We start from the raw sequence: 20058 nt of genomic DNA, 5'->3' as shown, positions 1-20058 counted from the left end.
TGTATTGTGCGATACGATACGATACGATACGGTGCGTCGCGACACGGCGCGGCGCGGTTAGGTACAGTGCGGTGCGGTGCGGTACGTGTCTGTGCTGTGTGTTGCGCGGTTCCGTGCGGTGCGGTCGCGGCGCGGCGCGGCGCGACGCGACGCGACGCGACGCGACTACACGGAGGAAGTGACCGCGCGCAGTACGGACATACATTACTCGCGGAGCCCGTTCAGAGAATGCGCTATGTATTTATGTGGAATATTGCGTAACATACGAGGGGCCGGGTAACGTCTTTGGAAACTCGCGCGGCACCGACGAATCTCTTCGTTCTTTGCAAACGACTGTGTCGCGTAGACACAGGTGCGGACATAGACACGAGGACGGAACAAGACAGCACGAAAGAACGTGGGCGTCCGCACAGCCTAATTGTACCGGTGCAAGTTTCACGCGTGCATACACAGCAGGAATCCAATCCGGCCGCTACCGCCGCCGACGCGATCGAAAGTTTCGGGGGAGATAGAGGAGACGCCAGTGCACAATTCGCGGCAAGAACCAAGGGACGTATCACGATCTCGACGCCGCCGCCGCCGCCACCGCCACCACTACCACCACCACCACCACCACCACCACCACCACCATCACCACCACCACCACCACTCTACTACACTACACTACTACTACTACTACTACTACTATTATCATCATCACCACCATCACCATCACCACTTGTTTCCTTCGTTGTATTTCTGCAATAAGACTACGTGGGATTTGTAGACGCGGAACTTTTTCTCAGATGGAAATTGGTACGTACATGATACCTGACAGAAAAAAAGAGAGAGAGAGAAAGGAACAAGATGCACGCACACTTGCTTGCTTGCTTGTTTGTTTGTTTATTTGTCTCCCTGCTTTCTTGCTTTTCTATCTGCTTGCTTGTCTGCCTGCTTGCTTGCTTGCTTGCTTGCTTGCTTGCTTGCTTGCTTGTCTACCCATCTATCTATATATCTATCTGCCTGCCTGCCTCTGTCTGTCTGCTTGTCTAAATATCTACCTGCTTGCTTGTCTGTTGGTCTGTCTGTCTGTCTGTCTGCTTGCCTGCCTGCCTACCTGTTTGTCTGTCCGCCTATTTGTCTGTCGTCTGCCTGTCTGTCTGTCTGTCTGTCTGTCTGTCTGTCTGTCTGTCTGTCTGTCTGTCTGTCTGTCTGTCTGTCTGTCTGTCTGTCTGCCCATCTGCCTACCTGCTGCTTGCCTGTCTGTCTGTCTGTCTGTCTGTCGATCTGTCTGTCTGTCTGTCTGCCTGCCTGTCTGCCTGCCTACCTGTCTGTCTGTTTGCCTGCCTGCCCATCTGCCTGCCTGTCTGTCTGTCTGCCTGCCTGCCTGCCTGCCTGCCTGCCTGTCTGCCTGCCTGCCTGTCTGTCTGTCTGTCTGTCTGTCTGCCTGCCTGCCTGCCTGCCTGCCTGCCTGCCTGCCTGCCTGCCTGCCTGCCTGCCTGTCTGTCTGCCTGCCTGTCTGCCTGTCTGCCTGCCTGCCTGCCTGCCTGCCTGCCTGCCTGCCTGCCTGTCTGCCTGCCTGCCTGCCTGCCTGCCTGCCTGCCTGCCTGCCTGCCTGCCTGCCTGGCCTGCCTGCCTGCCTGCCTGCCTGCCTGCCTGCCTGCCTGCCTGCCTGCCTGCCTGCCTGCCTGCCTGCCTGCTTGCCTGCCTGCCTGCCTGCCTGCCTGCCTGCCTGCCTGCCTGCCTGCCTGCCTGCCTGCCTGCTATTACAACTGCGTCTGGACCAACGCGTGTTCCTCTAGTTTCATTCGGGAGTTACGACTTTTTTCCATGTATATGCAAGGTCACGTTGAGAACTCCGCAACAGAGGCCAATCGTTTCTCTCTCCCGTAGCTAGCACGAGGTTATAATTTATTTTTATAACGTATCTCGCGCGAAGAACTTGCGCGTCGCTCTGTCTCAACGCGACAAACTCGGATTCATTCGATTGTGAATATCGGCGTTTACATCAATAGCTTTTCTACGTTGTGCTACGATGAGGAATATACGTTTTTGCATGTGTCCTACGAATTAACCTAGCGAAACTGATCGATACAATTATTAGGCGCGGATTTTTGCGGTGAGTTCGTAAGAAATATTGTTCAACAGTCCCACCGATCTTGTGTCATTTCCAAAGTACTGGTCGTTACTGTCGTAACATTGTTACGAATGTATGGACATTCTATGCGTAATTGTGCACAAATTTTTTCCCCTACTGTCGCGCGACTTAACCATTCTTTTCGACAGGTTAGTTAATCGGTGATGATGCTTGATTGAATGCGCCCAGCATCAAAGTACGCACGTGGCATTTATATGTCCAAAATGTATACTTGGATAATAGACAGCATGTAATAAGCGATTATCTTTTTTTGTTTATCAATAACAATTCACTCGAGATAGTTAAACGTCGGGCATACTAAAACTCGGGTATGCTAAAATCAAATGATCCTGATGAGCATATTCTACTTATTTTTATTTATTTATAAATTTTTCTCTATGTAACTTTGTATATAATTTCTGCTAAATGATATTCATTTCCACTTTTGACGTTTCGACACCATTGAGAGCTGTCAAAAATAAAATTTCGCACATCTTCCGCATCTGCTTTAAACGCCGAATCTACGATTCGATAGGATCATATTGCATATTGCGTACAAGATACAACACAAGCGAGTGCGTGATTTACAATCAATATTATAGTTATTCAAAATTAATAAAGTAAAAATACATACGTCGATACATATTATTGCAAATAATTAACTGTAAACATAATAATGTCCTAGTATCTCCCAGTAATAAGATTTACAAGATGCAATCAACGCATGTATGTAAAACTTGGGACAACTCAGTTATTTATCCATATATTATCCTTTATATTCTGTGTACATACAGTATACTCTCGTCATGCTTCCTTTCTAAGTATGTGTATAAATAAATTAGCTACAATACAAAAATCCAATGCTATGTGCGTTATATTTACGGTTTCTACATAATTATTGCGCGATTTGCAAGAACAATTTGTATGTGTGACAACAATTTCATCAATTACATGATATATTAAGTTGCGAACTAAAGTGAGAATTGGAATGTGATTCTGTTATATTTTGTAGTGTATCCAATGTGATTTGCAATGAAACGTGTTCGTGGGCTGGACGACGTAGCATCACCAGCAGCAGCGACGTTAAAGCACTCATCTGTGAGTGCAGCAAGTGGCTTAGGAGGTGGCGGAGGAGGAGGTAGTCTAGAATATCACACTGGCAGTGGGATCGGTGTTGTCGTACCAGGCCAAGCTGTTCGATCTGTCGCATCTAAAGAAATGCCAGGGAGTATACAATTTGGTACTGCCCAAGCTCAACAACAGTACACTAGTGCGATCGTTGTGCCAACCGCTGCATCGACTTCCATCAAAGTAAGTTGCTACTAGTAAAATCACAGTCGCATAAATAATAATAAAAAGAAACCCCTAGTGTCTCCTAACACATGTGTCACGATTGCGTGTCAACAGGCGAGCGGCTCTACAGGAGGACTCGGCTCTACGTGTGGTAGCAGCATAAATACCGGCGGTGGGTTACACAGTGGAATAAGTAGCGGGAATAGCCATAACATGGGTTCCCAGCAGCCTACATCAGGCCCGCAAAATCAAGTCCATGCGCAGCAGCAATCGACAATAAGACATAAGGTGTGCGTCGTATAGTCTTTCTCCTCTAGAATTATTTAAGGATAAATATAAAAGGGTCCTTCCTTACTAGTAGGGAATCTTTTTGCGTGTCGTACATAGATTGCGAGAAATTTGTTTCAAAATTTTAGTTGCGCTTTTCTCAGAAGAGTTAGCATTTTCTCTCCTTGTGTTGTAGGTACATTCAGGTAATGTGACGCCGCTTGCTTCCACACCACCTGGTCCTAACCTAGGAAGTGGGAGTGGATCTCAGCAGTTTCAGAGATTAAAGGTGGAAGACGCGTTATCTTACCTGGATCAAGTGAAATATAAATTCAGCGATCAGCCGCAGGTAATTGACGAAAAGTTAAACATCGTGAACACGTGCTGTAGTAAAGCCTATATTTATATCGTGATGAATGTGTGTGTGTGTGTGTGTGTGTATGTGTATGTGTGAAAGATGTGTGTATGTGTATATGACAAAGTATTGTCGTCTGATATATAATGCTACAGTCTCGCAGAATAAGAAGAAGAAGAAAAAGAAAAAGAAGAAGAAGAAGAAGAAGAAGAAACGTTCAGTATCTATATATTTGAATATTTTTCTTTGCAGGTGTACAATGATTTCTTGGATATTATGAAGGAATTTAAGTCGCAAAGTATAGATACTCCGGGTGTTATAACCCGAGTGAGTCATCTGTTCAAAGGACATCCTGAACTAATTGTCGGCTTCAATACGTTTCTTCCGCCAGGCTATAAGATAGAGGTGCAAGCGAATGAACAAGGATACGCCTTTCAAGTGTCCGTCAGTATGCCTAGTCCAACGGCGACGCACACCGCTACATTATCGCAACATTGCACAGTGAATGTTGGTTCACCCCCCGTAGCTAGTCCACCCACTCAGCCTGCAAAAGCACCTCCAGTTTTACAGATAATGCAGGGGTAAGTGTTTCTTGCGCGCGATGTTAGAACGATAATGTGTTGTGAGTTGAATCACGGGACAAATCCGACGGACGACGATGTGTCGCTCCAAAATTTATGATTACGTGTGTTGTTGCAGGTCAGGCAGTATACACCACACTTTGGCAAACAGTATTACAACCAACAGTTTAACCGTTCACGCGCCTTCGCCACCTCCGGTACCGGTGTACAACAACTCGCACGTTAGCACTGCACAGGCGCAAGCAGTCAGTCAGGCTCTGAATCAAGCGGATGGTGTAACGAATAGTGGACAAACGCAACAAAATCAACCAGTCGAGTTCAATCATGCGATAAACTATGTCAATAAAATAAAGGTACAATTGTGTTAGCCTCGTTACGTGAAATGTTGTTGAGGATTTTAATCAAAGTATAACGCGTGTTGTATTCTTTTTAAGAATCGATTCCAAGGGCAACCGGACAAATACAAACGCTTTCTGGAGATATTGCATACGTATCAGAAAGAACAGCGTAATTTAAAAGAGTCTAGCCACATGGGAGGTACGAGTTCCGGCTATGGTACGGGTGGAGGAAAACATTTGACGGAAGCGGAAGTTTACAGTCAAGTTGCTAAATTGTTTGAGAATCAAGAAGACTTGTTGGCTGAGTTTGGGCAATTTTTGCCGGATGCTACTAATCAGCAAAGTTCACTGGTGAGTCGCTTACTCGCCGTTTTTTCCATTCCATGCGGGAAAGAAAGAAGACTGTCCCTTTTTTCTCGTTTGCAAGAATGTCTATTGTATGCGTTTATACGTCAATGAGAGAGAGAGAGAGAGAGAGAGAGAGAGAGAGAGAGAGAGAGAGAGAGAGAGAGAGAGAGGGAGGGAGAGGGAGGGAGATAGAGGAAGATAGAGGGAGAGAGAGAGAGAGAGAGAGAGAGAGAGAGAGAGAGAGAGAGAGAGAGAGAGAGAGAGAGAGAGAGTGAATGAGTGAGTGAGTGAGTGAGTGAGTGAGTGAGTGAGTGAGAGAGAGAGAGAGAGAGCGCAATCGTTCTTCCGTATGAAATGAAATTGTGCCCTGTTCTGATTCGTATTAGTCCGCTATGTTTCAGACTAACAAGACTACATCCGTCAATGATCACGCGACGATTGTTAAGAAACCGATCGGACTGAAAACTTCGTACAACAATTCCGGAGCCATTTCGAGGGATCTTCGAGAGCCTAGCGGCACAACTGGCTTGGAACGCGACGCTCGGGATCATAGAGAACGGGAGCGCGAGCGGGATAGAGCAAGCATCAGAGATGTTAACAGTGGTCAGAAATTCGGACATAGTACAGGGCAGCTCAAGAGGAGCCCATCGTTCTCAACTTCGGTAACAGCGGGGAATTCTCATCACCTGCAACACGGACCGCCACCTTTGAAGAAGCATAAAGTCGCTTCGATGCGCGATGTTACCATCGCGGAAGCTGGCAAATATGGTACTCTGAATGACTATGCTTTCTTCGACAAGGTAAATATTGAATGTGAATGCGTCTCTCGTAATTTCCAAACTTCCGTTAATTGCGCGTTATATTTATCGATCTTTCTACATTTCTTGTTTCTTCCGATGAGTAAACATAATATACGTTGTTTCTCTTAGGTTCGAAAGGCGCTCAGGTCGCAAGAAGTCTACGAAAATTTCCTTCGGTGCCTTGTACTCTTTAATCAGGAAATAGTGTCAAAGTCGGAACTTGTTCTACTAGTAACACCATTTCTCGGCCGTTTTCCTGAATTGCTGCGTTGGTTCAAAGACTTCCTCGGTCATTTGACTGACTCGTCCGCCACTACAATGACAAACGCGAGTGGCGCGACAGGCGTGGAAACTTTTCCAAACAATGTCGTACGGAGCCACCAGGAACGGCCGCAAGGTGACCTAGCGATCGAGATCGATTATACGGCGTGCAAACGATTAGGAGCATCGTACTGCGCTTTACCGAAATCGTACGTTCAACCAAAGTGCAGTGGCAGAACGCAGCTTTGCAAGGAGGTCCTCAATGATACGTGGGTTTCCTTTCCGACCTGGTCCGAGGACAGCACATTTGTAACGTCTAGGTAATTTTTCTCCCATCATTTTGCCCGAATCGAAGCATGTTTGATGTGTCTCGACTTTCATTTCTCGCTTGCATTCTATGTCTACAAAATAGTACTAGTGTGTACAATAGTGTGTATTTTTGTATGCGTATTGTACGTTTTAGAAAAACACAATATGAGGAATCTATATACCGATGCGAGGATGAACGTTTCGAATTGGACGGTGTGATAGAAACCAACGCGGCGACGATCCGAGTACTCGAGGGTGTTCACAAGAAGATGAATAGGATGAGCCAAGAGGAGTTGCAGAAGTTTAAGCTCGATGATTGCTTGGGCGGTAGTTCTCCCACGATTCATCAGCGAGCGTTAAAAAGGATATACGGCGACAAAGCCACCGATATCATAGACGGTCTGAAGAAAAACCCCGTGGTAGCCGTACCGGTCGTACTTCGTCGGCTAAAGAGTAAAGAGGAGGAGTGGCGGGAGGCGCAGAAGGGCTTTAATAAAATTTGGAGGGAACAAAATGAAAAGTATTACTTGAAATCGTTGGATCATCAAGGAATTAACTTCAAGCAAAACGACGTAAAGGCACTGAGATCCAAAAGTTTATTCAATGAGATCGAAACGTTGTGCGACGAGGTAGGTGGCAGGCGCTTTTGGCTTGTCGTGGCAGTTAAATTCACCAATCACGTGAATCGATGTATCACTTTCTTTACAGCGACACGAGCAGGGTGACGAGGGTAGCGGCGATGGTCAAGGGAATAGCGGTCCGCATCTTGTGTTACCGTACAAGGACAAGACAGTGTTGGACGATGCCGCTAATCTGTTGATTCACCATGTCAAACGGCAAACTGCCATCCACAAGGAGGATAAGCAACGCATTAAACTCTTGTTGAAGCATTTCATACCCGATCTCTTTTTCTACAGACGACAAGAACTTAGCGATGATGAGAGAGACGATGACGGTAGGTGTCTCTGTTGTGTGCGTGCGTGCGTGCGACAATGATTCTTATGATGAGTGTGATTTCGACGAAACAAGCACGTACGTTGACGTACCAACTGATGACATGATATAACGCGTGATTAATATCTTCTGCTTCCTTGTTACATCGCAGACGAGAAGGAAGATATAAGTGTGGCAGCATACAACAATACTCAGTCCACGACAATCGGTTCATCGTTAGGTGGTTGTGCTGGTGGTGGTGGTGGTGGTAGTGGTGGTGGTGGTCTACAGGCTAATAGGAGTAAGGCTCCTGTATCGCCAAATACGTCTTCCACTTTGATCAAAACTGAACCCGACGTCAAACTACCTATTCATGCTCTCTCCAATGATCCCGAGGAAGCGTATACGCTTTTCATGAGCAGTAATAATTGGTACCTCTTTTTGAGGTTACACCATATACTGTGCGAAAGGTTAACAAAAATGTGCGAAAGAGCAAACGCTCTCATCGAGGAGGAATCTAAGTATAAGCAACAGCGAAAAGAAAGTACAGCGGTTGCTTTGAGGCTGAAACCGAAAAGTAAGCAGTGTTACTTTGTGAAAACAAACATGACGAACAATCATGACGATTGTCTCATTCTGCAGTGTCACGTCATGTAATTAATTACTCATATTTTGCATAGATGAAATTGAAGTCGAGGAATACTATTCTGCCTTCCTAGACATGGTTAAAAATGTCCTCGATGGAAATATGGAAAGTACAGCGTACGAGGACACATTACGAGAGATGTTCGGTATACATGCCTATATTGCTTTCACTCTCGATAAGGTCGTCACATATGCCGTGAGACAAGTGAGTATACACATAGTACATAATACAGATGAGCGTATACAGATTCCGTCGTTTCGACTTTTGTTATATTTTCCATAAGAGAGAGGGGAGAGCAGCAGTTTGTAAAAGGAATTTCTTCTCTCACGACAGTTGCAACACTTGGTCTCGGATCCTATATGCCAACAATGCATGGAATTGTTTCAAAGGGAGCAACGTCAATCTAAAGAGAATAGCGGAGCCGGCGGGTTGTGCGCTACGGCATACATGAGATTGGGGGCAGAATTGTCGTATCAACGCAAAGCAGAGAAAGCAATGGCGGATGAGAATTGTTTCAAGATATACATAGTAAGTGTCCGTCTTTCTCTTCTCGCCCTCTTCTATCTCTTCCTCCTCTCTCGCTGCTACTTTCACTCCTCTTTTCTTTGTATAAATTATCGATACCAAAATAAAGCCAATATTAGAGTTCCAATAGACACATATTCTCATATAGCCAACAAAAATATACGGCGTGAGAGGGGGATGAGTGAGTGAGTGACTTATTTCTAGTTGTAACGGAAAATAGTTCAAATTTAGCCGACGATTAAATCAAATTATTCGACCGCGCGTATCTTCCTGCAACGCGAAAAGTTCTTTCGAACAAAATTAATAGAGTTTTCATGTCAACGAATGTATTTACACAGTGGTGGGATTACGTGAGAAAAGAGAGAGAGAAACGTGTGTCTACTAATTTACATCGATCTTAACAACTTATACAAATCTTCAGATCTTTCTAGAAATAAACATAAATATTTCTGTCCGCACCCTCCTTCTCATACTTTGATGTTTTATTTGTGCGAAAAAAACATACACATTATACAATAATTTGATTTCAATCTAATCATCGGTGATCGATATTATCGATATCTTCGATAAATCAATCCAGTGCCATCTCTGTGTTGCCGATTTCTCATCATACGTCTCGTTCTTTTTGCCTCATTCCAGTACAAGAAAGACTGTAAAATGACGATGGAGTTGTTAGATACAGAAGGCGACGAAACAATAGATAGCGGCTGTAGAGAGAGAGAAAGGGAAGGCGTTACAGACTCTGAAAAATGGACGACGTACGTTGAGAAATATTCCACACCAGCTGGTCAGACTAGTCCGAAAGATACTCCCGCCTTAACAGAGAATGAGCCGACGACCAATCATCCTGTGAGTAGCGACCAGGCAGCAAGGGGGGGGAGGGGCAGAAAACGCAAGAACACTGACTTTAGCAAGAAGGTATAGGATCCACATCCCTTTTCATAATCATTGCCAATGTTCGTGTTAACATTCGTTCGTGATCCGTAATCGAACATCTGTGATTAGAGTTGTACGTTTCGTCGTGGTATTTTTTTTTATTTATTTTCTTTTTATTTTATTTTATTTTGACGTACAACGAGTGTCCCAAGAAACAGACTCAATAGTATTTGATTCTATCAGGGATAGAATATAATCGTGATGGAGCATCGATACTTTTCCACGGAAAGAAAAGTTCGATCTTCGTAATAAATCTCCTCTAAAGAAAACTAACCTCACTGCAAAGTAGGGACGCGTTTTACGCGAAGAAAACTGTAATCTGCAATACACACCGGCGCGACTATTCTTCTATGTGGAACAATTATACGAAAACGAATAATTTACAGGATTATTTTCGTTTTACACTAATATTTTGGATATATATACGGATAGATTGATATCTACCGTGCTATCCACATAAATCCTCTTAAACTAAAGTTCTTTCAAATGCAAAACAAGAAACTTTGTATACTTGGAATATTTCATAATTGGAACTTGTAAAAGGTTCACAAGAGTCGTTTTATTCGTATCATCTATATACGGTATGTTGCAAGTCTCACGAAATTTTCTAATGCGTTGCTGTGCGACGCATTTTCCAAATTATTATTGTTGTTGTTGTTCTTATTATTATTATTATTTTATTTCATATCGTATACATATACATGTGGACAAGGACGTAAAAACTGAAACAAAGCACTGAAAAATGATGTTAAAAATCCTACAATGCAGGATTGTTCATCAAATATGACAAATATGTTCAAAATTAATATAATTGAAACTACGATCGCGGATGATCTTCCTCTCTATTGATTAATTTATTTTCTATTTCTACTTCTAATTTTTCCCGTGTTACGCCTTTGAGAAAAAAAACGTGAATGAATTGATTTTATATTATAGTCTAAATATATATCGTTGTATCTATTATATTTTCTCTCATACAACTTGCAATATAATTAGTAATACTCAAATATATATTTGAAACATACCTTTGGAAGATTTCATATAAATCGCGTCTTGCTTTTTAATACAGTATTCGGAAAGTGTGAATTCTCCAAATACGTTCGCTAATATATATTTATAATAGGCAAATAAAGTGGACATACAAGGACAAGGAAAATTTCATGCGTGTATGCACACGCGTGCGCGCGCGCACAGATACACACACACACACATACATACCGCGCGCAAGCAAGCACACACGCACACATATGCATACGTATTAAACGTATATATATATGTGTATATAATTATCATACTACATTTCTCTCGCCCATTGTTATGCATTCATTTAATGATGAATGTTACCAGAAAGCAGTATAGTTGTAGAATAACATGGTGATGTTCACGCATATTGTTGAAAAATACTGAAAAATGGTATAAAACAGACAGGGAGATCTGGCTGATATTTCGTGAAGACGGTGCTATAACGAATGTAAAATAGCATTAAAATGATACGTTTTATCTATCTCAGATGCCCCTCCCCCCTTTCTCTTTTTCTCTCTCTCTCTCTCTCTCTCTCTCTCTCTCTTTTTTTTTTTATTTGATCTTATATTTATCCAACTAATTATATATTTCAGGAAAAATGTGCCTTTTATTAATAACACTTTGTCTACGTATTAAATATTTTTACAACTTGTGCATTAATTTTATTCAATCCTAATGTTGAAACAGATTTAATATAATACGTGTTCTCTGCTAGTGTCTATATGTACGATTTGTATTTTTGTTCGCTTTGTCGAATTTTCTATTTGAGATATGTGTAGTAATGTAATCATCCGATTCTATCTCTGCATACAGTTGACTGACGAACATTGAAAACCATCAATATATAGCACTATCACAAGGACTTCATTGAATACCTGTCTGTAAAGTAAAGTAATCTCATCTTACACCCTCTTGTTTCGAGGTTTGACATTTTTCATTAGAATTATTTCAACATTTAAAACTATATCTTTTTCGAGCATAAAAGTTTTTGGGCGATATAAAGTCGATAATGTTAACTATTGAAAATAAAGTCAAATTAAGATTTCAGGAAACAAAAAATGGAGATGACAAACTCATGTGTTTCGATTCAGTGCGGCGCTCGTATTAAAAGGACAAATAGATTGATTGAATTTGCGATAAATGATTACGGTCGACGAAACATCGGCAATATCTTTAAAATGCTGCACATTGTTTATCGTACACGTAATTGCGAAAGCTCATTTTCCCTGAAACACATAGATAAACTACTTGGATAAATATGTTTACATGATCCAAAAGAGGCATCTAACGAAAGAACATTTAACGAAAGTAATATGAGACGTAGAAAAATGATCCCTCGTGATCCCTCGAAATAAAAAATTTAATTTATATTGTACCATTCAACATTAATCGCACTTGAATCGACAACGATCATAAATGCAGTCTTGAATCTTAAGTCAATTCTGATGTGTCTCTCAATTTTTATTTTCTCAATATTACATCTTTATGTTGTATTAGATAAGGAATTAACATATTAGATTGTACAAAGGTTTTAAAGAATGTAAATATTGGATAAATTTGTACATATAATTTTTAATACACACGAGTTGTCGTTAAGATGAAAAGTAACTGTTTGTGTCAACGCGCGTGCGCGCGCGCGAGCACATACACACGCGCGCCACACACACATGCGCGCGCGCGCACACATCACACACACACACACACACACATACACGCGCGCGTACCACTCGTATCAAAATACAACAAATGAAATCTTTAGAAAGAAAAATATGGGTCTACTTATCATTTATTCGCTTACCTCAGCACATGATTTTCGCGCCATTATTGTACGTTATTATAACAGCTTGTACTTTGTACTTTATCGTTTAATTTCGATCGAGACTTTTCGAAGGCAAACACGGAATAAAAGATGTAAAATTTTGCCAAGTACTGTGGCCATTATATCCTTGCGTAGAAAGCAAGAGACGTAGACGAAATGACGAGTGATGCGCATAAAATTGCAACCTTCTTGTACAAAAGTGACAAGATGTATGAAAGAAACATCGAAATTGTACATTTATTTGGTTACTCAAAGATAGGTAAAAAAAAAACTGTGTTTTTGTTACACAGAAGAAGTAACTGATCCATATTGGTCAGTGCGTAATTAACCGACTTGGACACACTAATAAGAGGATCTGTGCGCATTTGCTCCATACGAGAGCATAATGCATGGAGATCCACGGGTGATATGCAAGATCGACTATAATAGAAAGCGCATTATGCCTTTGTATGAAACAAGTATGCATCGGTCTTAGCTAATGAAGTGTGGCGTGAGGCTGAATGTATTTCTAGCTTTACTGTTGCGTCCTTCACAAGACACATGTATATACGTAAAATATACATATATACTTTGCTATGTACATAAATAATATATAGATAGTAAAACAGGGGCACTACGTACTGTACTATTATGTCATGTATATAGAAAGTCAGTTGTAATTTTGCATCGATTCTGTAATAATGTTTGATAAACGCGACAGTATAAAGTATTTATATCTCCCGTAGTATTTGTCATTTTACCAAAAGTTTCACGTTCTTAGGTTTTTGTGCTTTTAACTTGCGCTGGGTTTGCGCTTATGAATCATTTGTTGCGCGCACTTCTCGTCACATCGCAATTCTGCATAATAAATTCGCAGAAACTACTTTAAATCGATTACAATTTGAGACTCTCGTAAAATGATAGCGGCTTTTTATCGCGCAGAGTGCTTTTTTGTTTTTAGTATCTTTGATTGAAACAATTAGACATTGATTACCATATGCGTATCGTTCAGTCACGATAAGAATAAGAGTACGCGTATATTTTTTTTATCCTTTCCTCTCTTCAAGTAGACCTTACGTTTGCAAGCATGTATCGAACAATTATAAGCAGCATAGTTACGTACAGTTACGTACATTCCTTTAAAGTCGATAACACAGACACCTGATATTTAGTATTTAGTATCAAAAGTATAATGATCTTAAATTTGTGATATTTTTCTGCAATGTGTATTTTTTTCAATGAAATTTTTATATTTGACTGGACAGATTTTTGCGTGATTACAATGAGATATAACTTTTTTTTTCTCTTTTTCCTTTTCCGTTTTCTAAGACAGATCAATAGTTCGCTCTCTCTCTCTCTCTCTCTCTCTCTCTCTCTCTCTCTCTCTCTCTCTCTCTCTCTCTCTCTCTCTCATTCTTTCTTTTTCTTTCTTTTCCTCCTCTCTCTCTCCCCCCTCTCTCTCTCTTCTTCATCCGCGTTAATTGGCTTAATAAATATTTACCATTTAAATTTGAAGTATATAGACTAGTTGAGACTGTCATGGTGAATCAGTGAAATCGGCATACGATACGTACCTCATTAATTTGCGTGCAAGACAACTGATTGCGTCAATTAAATTAAATATAGCATCAAGTAGAAAGACAACAAAACTAGATGAATGGGATACACACTAGAAATTGCGCCAGTTTACATTTTTCATTGAACTCCATTGAACGTTCGATAAAAATCAGCGGGGCAATGTGTCACAGATATGTGTGTTCAATACAAATATCATTTTTATAAAGAAAAAAAAAAGGAAAAAATACCCCGAGACACGAGGAGATCTCGATAAAACTGTAACTCGTGTTTCGATAGACCCCGATTCGACATCTTTGTTTGTAGAATGTCAAAAAATGAGATAAAATGATGAAAATTTTTTGCTCGTCGATTATACTTTTCGTAAATTGATATGAAAAGCATAGAATTTTAATCAATATTACCAGAAGGCATTTCGCGATGCCGCAATGACGTACGCAGACACAACTTCAACGTTCGTGTAAAGTTCTGTAGCGCATCCGCATGCACAGTGTATTGGCACACTAACGGTGACACTACGTTTCGATAATACTTTATCGAATGCATTCGAGAATCATCTTCCTTCGTGTTTGAACAGAACCTCCTAATATCGCCGCACCCGTGATCGTAAATCACTCTCCCCGCATCGCGTTATTCGCGCGTATGTGCATTAATTACTCATTGTTCATTGTAGCTCAAAGCATCCGACGTGCGACTCGGTCGACCGAGACATTGTGTATAATTATCGTTTAAAAGTTCCTTTAAAGCAAGAGTACATTTGAGTATCATATGTACTTACAAAAAATAGAAAGTGGAGATGTAAATGAGGACGATACATCTTGACAATTGTGGTTTGTGAATCTTACACTTTTTTTCTTTTTTTTTTTCTTTTTTTTTGTAAATGTATCTTGCAAGTTTGCGCTTTCTTGCTACTATTCTTTCTCATCTACTTCATCTTCTCTCATTATCTCTCTCTCCCTCTTTCTTTTCCCCTCTCTCACACACACATACACACACACACACACACACACTCTTCTCGTACGTAACGATTGATTAATGATACAAACAGTTCGTTGTTCATCCAATTCCGAAAGTGTAAACGCACCGATCAGCGATGACACAGTGCGAGATTTATCGTTGATTATAATTGCGAAAAACATCCTTTTCACATCACTCACGATAATAACCCGCTGACCGTTCAAAATGGCGATCGTCGAGTCTAATGAGAATAACGAACGGAGAAAGGCGACTCGATGCGTCGTCTCGGCAAACAAGGTGCGCCGACGTACACCGTTTCTCCAATGGCGTGTTGGCCAGCGATTTCGAGCTATCCGCCCGCCCGCTGCTCCTCACTGCTCCTCACTATTCTTCACTACTCCTCACTGCTCCGCGCACCTTTCATACACGCGTCGCACGCGGACACCAACATTTGTCATATACATTATCAATACTCGGACCGAGAAGTTTGCCTAGTGACGAGATATCTCATCAACTTCATCTGTTTTCTTACACACAACTACAATATCTTTTTCTTATAATCAAGCACAGAAAAACAATAAGTCAAGACCGCATAAAGACGTTTATTTTGGAACGCTATATTTCGATTGTTTATCGTCTTTTGTAGCATTTTTATCGATTCACATCAATGATTTTCTTCCACAGACTTGTTATAAAACGCATCACAAGAATTTTTTCTATAAATCTATTGCTTCGCCTTCTCCACTTCTGTGTTTTATTCTCCACAATTTTTACCAACCTTTTCGTAGCCTTCCAGAGCTACTGAGTGACTTATAAACGATCAATTATTACATTGTTCTCTTTTGTATCGAAAAAGCAAACGAATGTTGAGATAACGATTGATACGATGTTTTTTTTTATTTTTTTCTTGTTTTTACGATAATGTGGATGAAGCAGGCTTTACTTGAGAGAGGGATATATATATATATATATATATATATATATATATATATATAAGAAATTGTACTCGAAATACTAATAATGTTAATTAGTTGATAGTTTGCAGATATCATTAAATAATCATCCGATGATGTTAATAATGTTTATTGGTCCAGGAAATTTAGTATATCGACAATTATGTTTATATGTACATTTTATATATATATATATGTATATATATGTATGGTGTACACACGCGCGCGCACGCACACACACACACACACACACGCGCGCGCGCGCGCATACACAGTAGACCTCTATCTTTCTCACATTTTATACATATTTGATGAGAAAGCAATGTCTTACATATATCTATATGTATGTAACTGTAATATGTATATAAAAGAAATATGCATATAATAATAGGCGACATTGTATAGAAGAGAGATATTGAAATATACGAACGATTTTAAACATTATCGTCTAACGTCATTTTTTGTACCACTAAATTTATTATTTCGCTTTTCAAGATATTGTTTTCTACATTCCGAGATTTTATACGTATGTCTATTTTACAACACGTCTATTTATAATAATTTTCACAACATATTTATTAAATCATACATCACCAGGATGTAATGATTGAAAAAATCGATATGTAACATGTGCTAACTTTCTTACATACACATATACACGCGCACACGCACACACATTCTCTCTCTTTCCCTTTCATCCAATTAGAAATGATATCAACCTTGTTTAACCAGATTCAACTTTTCATTCATTTATTTTATATCGTATTTGTATCACATTGCGCGCACGCGCATGTGTGTGTGTATGTGTGTGTGTGCGTCGCTTATATGCGCGCGTATGTGCGCAAGCGCGCGCTCATATATCAAACAAAAGTTATTTCTTTTCTACCATATCTAATTGCGTGGTAATATATCTACTAGTGATATCATGATGCTGTATTTATGTTTTCTCACGCTTCTTGATTTTATACTTGCACATTAGAAATCTTCACTCGTTCCATTCTCCGTTACTGTTGCGTTTTTGCAAATTTCTTTTCTTATATTGTTGTTTTGAAAAGCTTCGAAGAGAACCCTCCCCTCTCTCTCTTACACACACACACACACACACACGATTGTTTCGCACATTTAATCGATGTAATTGAATACAAATACATGTATAATCAATATAACTATAGGCATGACGATATATTCGAATAATAGAAAAATAGGAAAACATACTGCATTCGTAGCATTCGAATGGATTTCATATAATCACGATAATCACTTTCTTCCTTTTTCTTTCCCTCAAGAAAAACTATGAATCGATTATTACCATGTACAATTCTATAAGAATAATAGAGTTTTAATTTTACGCGCGAGCGCTTCTGTGTATGTGTGTACATGCGTGCGTGTGTGCGTGCGTTTTAGTCGAATTTTTAACGCGTGTAAAACATTATTTAGAAATAATATGACATTGGGTGTGATGTCTTTCTTTGCAGATCGACGGAAATGGTTGCAGTTGTTCGAGCAGAATCTCGGCGGGACGTAAACCCGTCTTTCTATATCGTAATATTAGGCAGTGGCGAAAGAGAGCTGCGAGATTAACAAGAACGTCTCTGTCTAATATTAATCAGCCGGAAAAAATAATAGAGTAAGTATAATACAAATATACTCGATACTAACGCGCAAGCTTGACTTGACTCAAATTTCTTGTCGCAATTTGTTGTCGCAGGTCGACCGGCAAAGAGAAACCACTGGACAATGTAGCACTTTTAAAGAGGCCTGCTACTTTAAGATTGGCCGATGCGACTGATGCTCCAGATATTATCAATTCCGACGAGACGCAATGTAGATTTAATCCCAACAGCTATCACATGCTCTACGTCGCCAGCAAGGAAGCGTTCCTTTATAAACGAAACTCATTCAATCGCGCTAGAGAGGTATATCAACAACACGAACTCGTATGTTATTGCATTTACCATATGTTCCATACCAATGTCTTTTGTTGTCGTCTAGTGCCACCCGGTCGTAACGAAGCGTCTCAACGCCAAGTTCCATCGTTGGCTCGCGTCATGGGCATCTAAGAACGTCGTGGATATCCAGCATCGAATGTGTCAAGATTGGTTGATGGGACGTTACGAAAACTTAATTCCTCATAGGACACGAGTGATAACGGACAACGATCAAACACGTTCTCCTTATCGGCAGTACAACCGTTACCGAGTAGAACGTCTGCAATCTGATTTATTGACCGATCCGTGCGTTTAATCCTATTCGGAGGTTAACCTTTGCAATGTTGTAATTATCATTTATAAGTGAGTAATCCTCCCGATTGATGAGGCGCTTGAGATTAAAAAATAAAATGATTGGACAAAATTCTGTTACTTTGATGTTCCAAAAAAATTTGACACATTGGCTCCTTTCTAATCGGCGTGTGATCGGTGGTCAATGACCATTTATATTTTACTACATACCATATCTTGTGTTACTCCTTGATGAATGATTTTATCCTTTGTTGTGCAAATAACACACGATACAGGTCGTGCATCGGGTACTATTTCGTGCTATCACCCACTTTATCAGCGGCTCAACTCGCCGAGCAATTTTTCGACAGCTATTCCAATTCGCAAATTTGTTTCATTCACCGTCAAAGTTTTACATAAATTCAGAGTCAACGTGTTATTCAATCGCGGGTTTATTGTACGAAATTAAAGTGGATATTTTGCATCCTTTTGCTCGCGCGCGCGCATGCGCGCGCGTGTGTAATGTAGTGTATGTATATATGTATGTATATACGTACATGAATATTTGGCACTCGACTATAACTCGTCGACTCTTTTTCTCATCTTGTTGCTAACTATACTTGGCATTCTTGTCATAATGTATGTTGAAATGTGCGTATATCTGTATGTAATGTATATCTTATAATGTATCTATACACATTTGTACAGATTCGCAATCATACGTGTACATAGATATATGCATATATACATATGTGTGTGTGTGTATGTGTGTGTGTGTGTGTGTGTGTGTGTGTGTGTGTACACACGTTTAAATACAGTACAAAAAAGTTTCAGATTTTACCTTCGTGTTTGGCCTCGGCTTTCAACATAAAAGCCAATCGAAACTTTAGAGACGATAATATTCTCGCAGCAGCGCGATAGAGTCCGAGTGTATTGAAAGTTTACATGGCATAAATTAATCGTTTGAAAGTCATTGCGCTCTATCGCGCGCAAAAATTGCGTGACCGTATCAAATCATTATCCGGCACGTATGACAAATTCACTAATTAACGCAACGTTGAGCTTCTCGAGCTACTTTACAGCTAATTGCCAAACACGGCCATATCGCGACATACTGCTACATTTATCAATCGTGCAATCAGCACGTCTTTCTTTTAGAAAGAAAGAAAGGAAATAATTGAAAAAAAGCTTGTATATATGTGTTGCACATTTGATGGTGAAATAATCGCGCTTATTACCAGCCAATCTACCGATACTGATTTGCGATACTGATGTAACATGTATGATACAACATATATAGCACAAGTTCAATTTATAACTCCTGCCGAGTTTAAATAACAGCTTCAACAGCTTGATGAGAAAAGCGTCCAATATTTGTCCGTGTCACGACGTCAGCACAAATCGATATGAAAACCACATATTTCTGTATGAAGTCTCATCCACTTAGCTTTGTCATTTTTTATACGATAAAGCGTCAAGCGGGATAAGGTGGTATATAATTATATTATGATCCAGCATTTTATATAGTTTGGAATACATTACATACATACACACACAACTTTGAACACCGCAACTTTGAATTATTACGATATAGTGATTGTATATTTATTAAGAAATTTCCTCGTAAGCGAAGTAGAAATGAAGAAAAAAGTCAGAAGGGAAAATGACATTAAGGAGAAAAAATTATATGTGCGCATGTACGTTTACGTGTTGTGTGTCGCTTGAAGTGACGTGGTGTGTATGTGTGTGTGTGTGTGTGTGTGTGCGTGAAGAGAGGCAGATAGACGCGGTGTCTTCCGATGTCTAATCACTTCTGACTATATTA

The 20058-nt window shown here is 40.3% G+C and overlaps 1 protein-coding gene across 3 annotated transcripts; it reads left to right on the top strand.

The window, feature by feature from the left end:
* Positions 1 to 645: 645 nt before the first annotated feature.
* Sin3A (SIN3 transcription regulator family member A) lies at positions 646 to 19603 on the top strand. 3 transcript variants are annotated; one of them, XM_011154428.3, is made up of 18 exons: positions 646 to 795; positions 3129 to 3427; positions 3524 to 3697; positions 3873 to 4025; positions 4284 to 4612; positions 4731 to 4965; positions 5047 to 5301; positions 5685 to 6098; positions 6228 to 6679; positions 6823 to 7297; positions 7377 to 7623; positions 7774 to 8178; positions 8282 to 8451; positions 8581 to 8775; positions 9412 to 9621; positions 17490 to 17641; positions 17723 to 17930; positions 18007 to 19603. In XM_011154428.3, the coding sequence occupies exons 2-18, from the start codon at positions 3149 to 3151 to the stop codon at positions 18256 to 18258; spliced, it is 4605 nt and encodes a 1534-aa protein (XP_011152730.1). In that variant the 5' UTR covers positions 646 to 795; positions 3129 to 3148; the 3' UTR covers positions 18259 to 19603. The 3 variants fall into 3 exon arrangements, with proteins under 3 accessions (XP_011152730.1, XP_011152728.1, XP_025158696.1); XM_011154426.3 differs by having other exon boundaries at positions 9412 to 9690; XM_025302911.1 differs by lacking the exon at positions 646 to 795 and having other exon boundaries at positions 3149 to 3427; positions 5700 to 6098; positions 9412 to 9690; positions 18007 to 18258.
* The last annotated feature ends 455 nt before the right edge of the window (positions 19604 to 20058 follow it).

The sequence above is a fragment of the Harpegnathos saltator genome, unplaced genomic scaffold (genome assembly GCF_003227715.2).
Source record: "Harpegnathos saltator strain DR-91 unplaced genomic scaffold, Hsal_v8.6 scaffold519, whole genome shotgun sequence".
Taxonomy (NCBI): Eukaryota; Metazoa; Arthropoda; class Insecta; order Hymenoptera; family Formicidae; genus Harpegnathos; species Harpegnathos saltator.
Note: the sequence above shows the minus strand (reverse complement) of the source record. Positions and strands in the feature narration are given on the sequence as shown.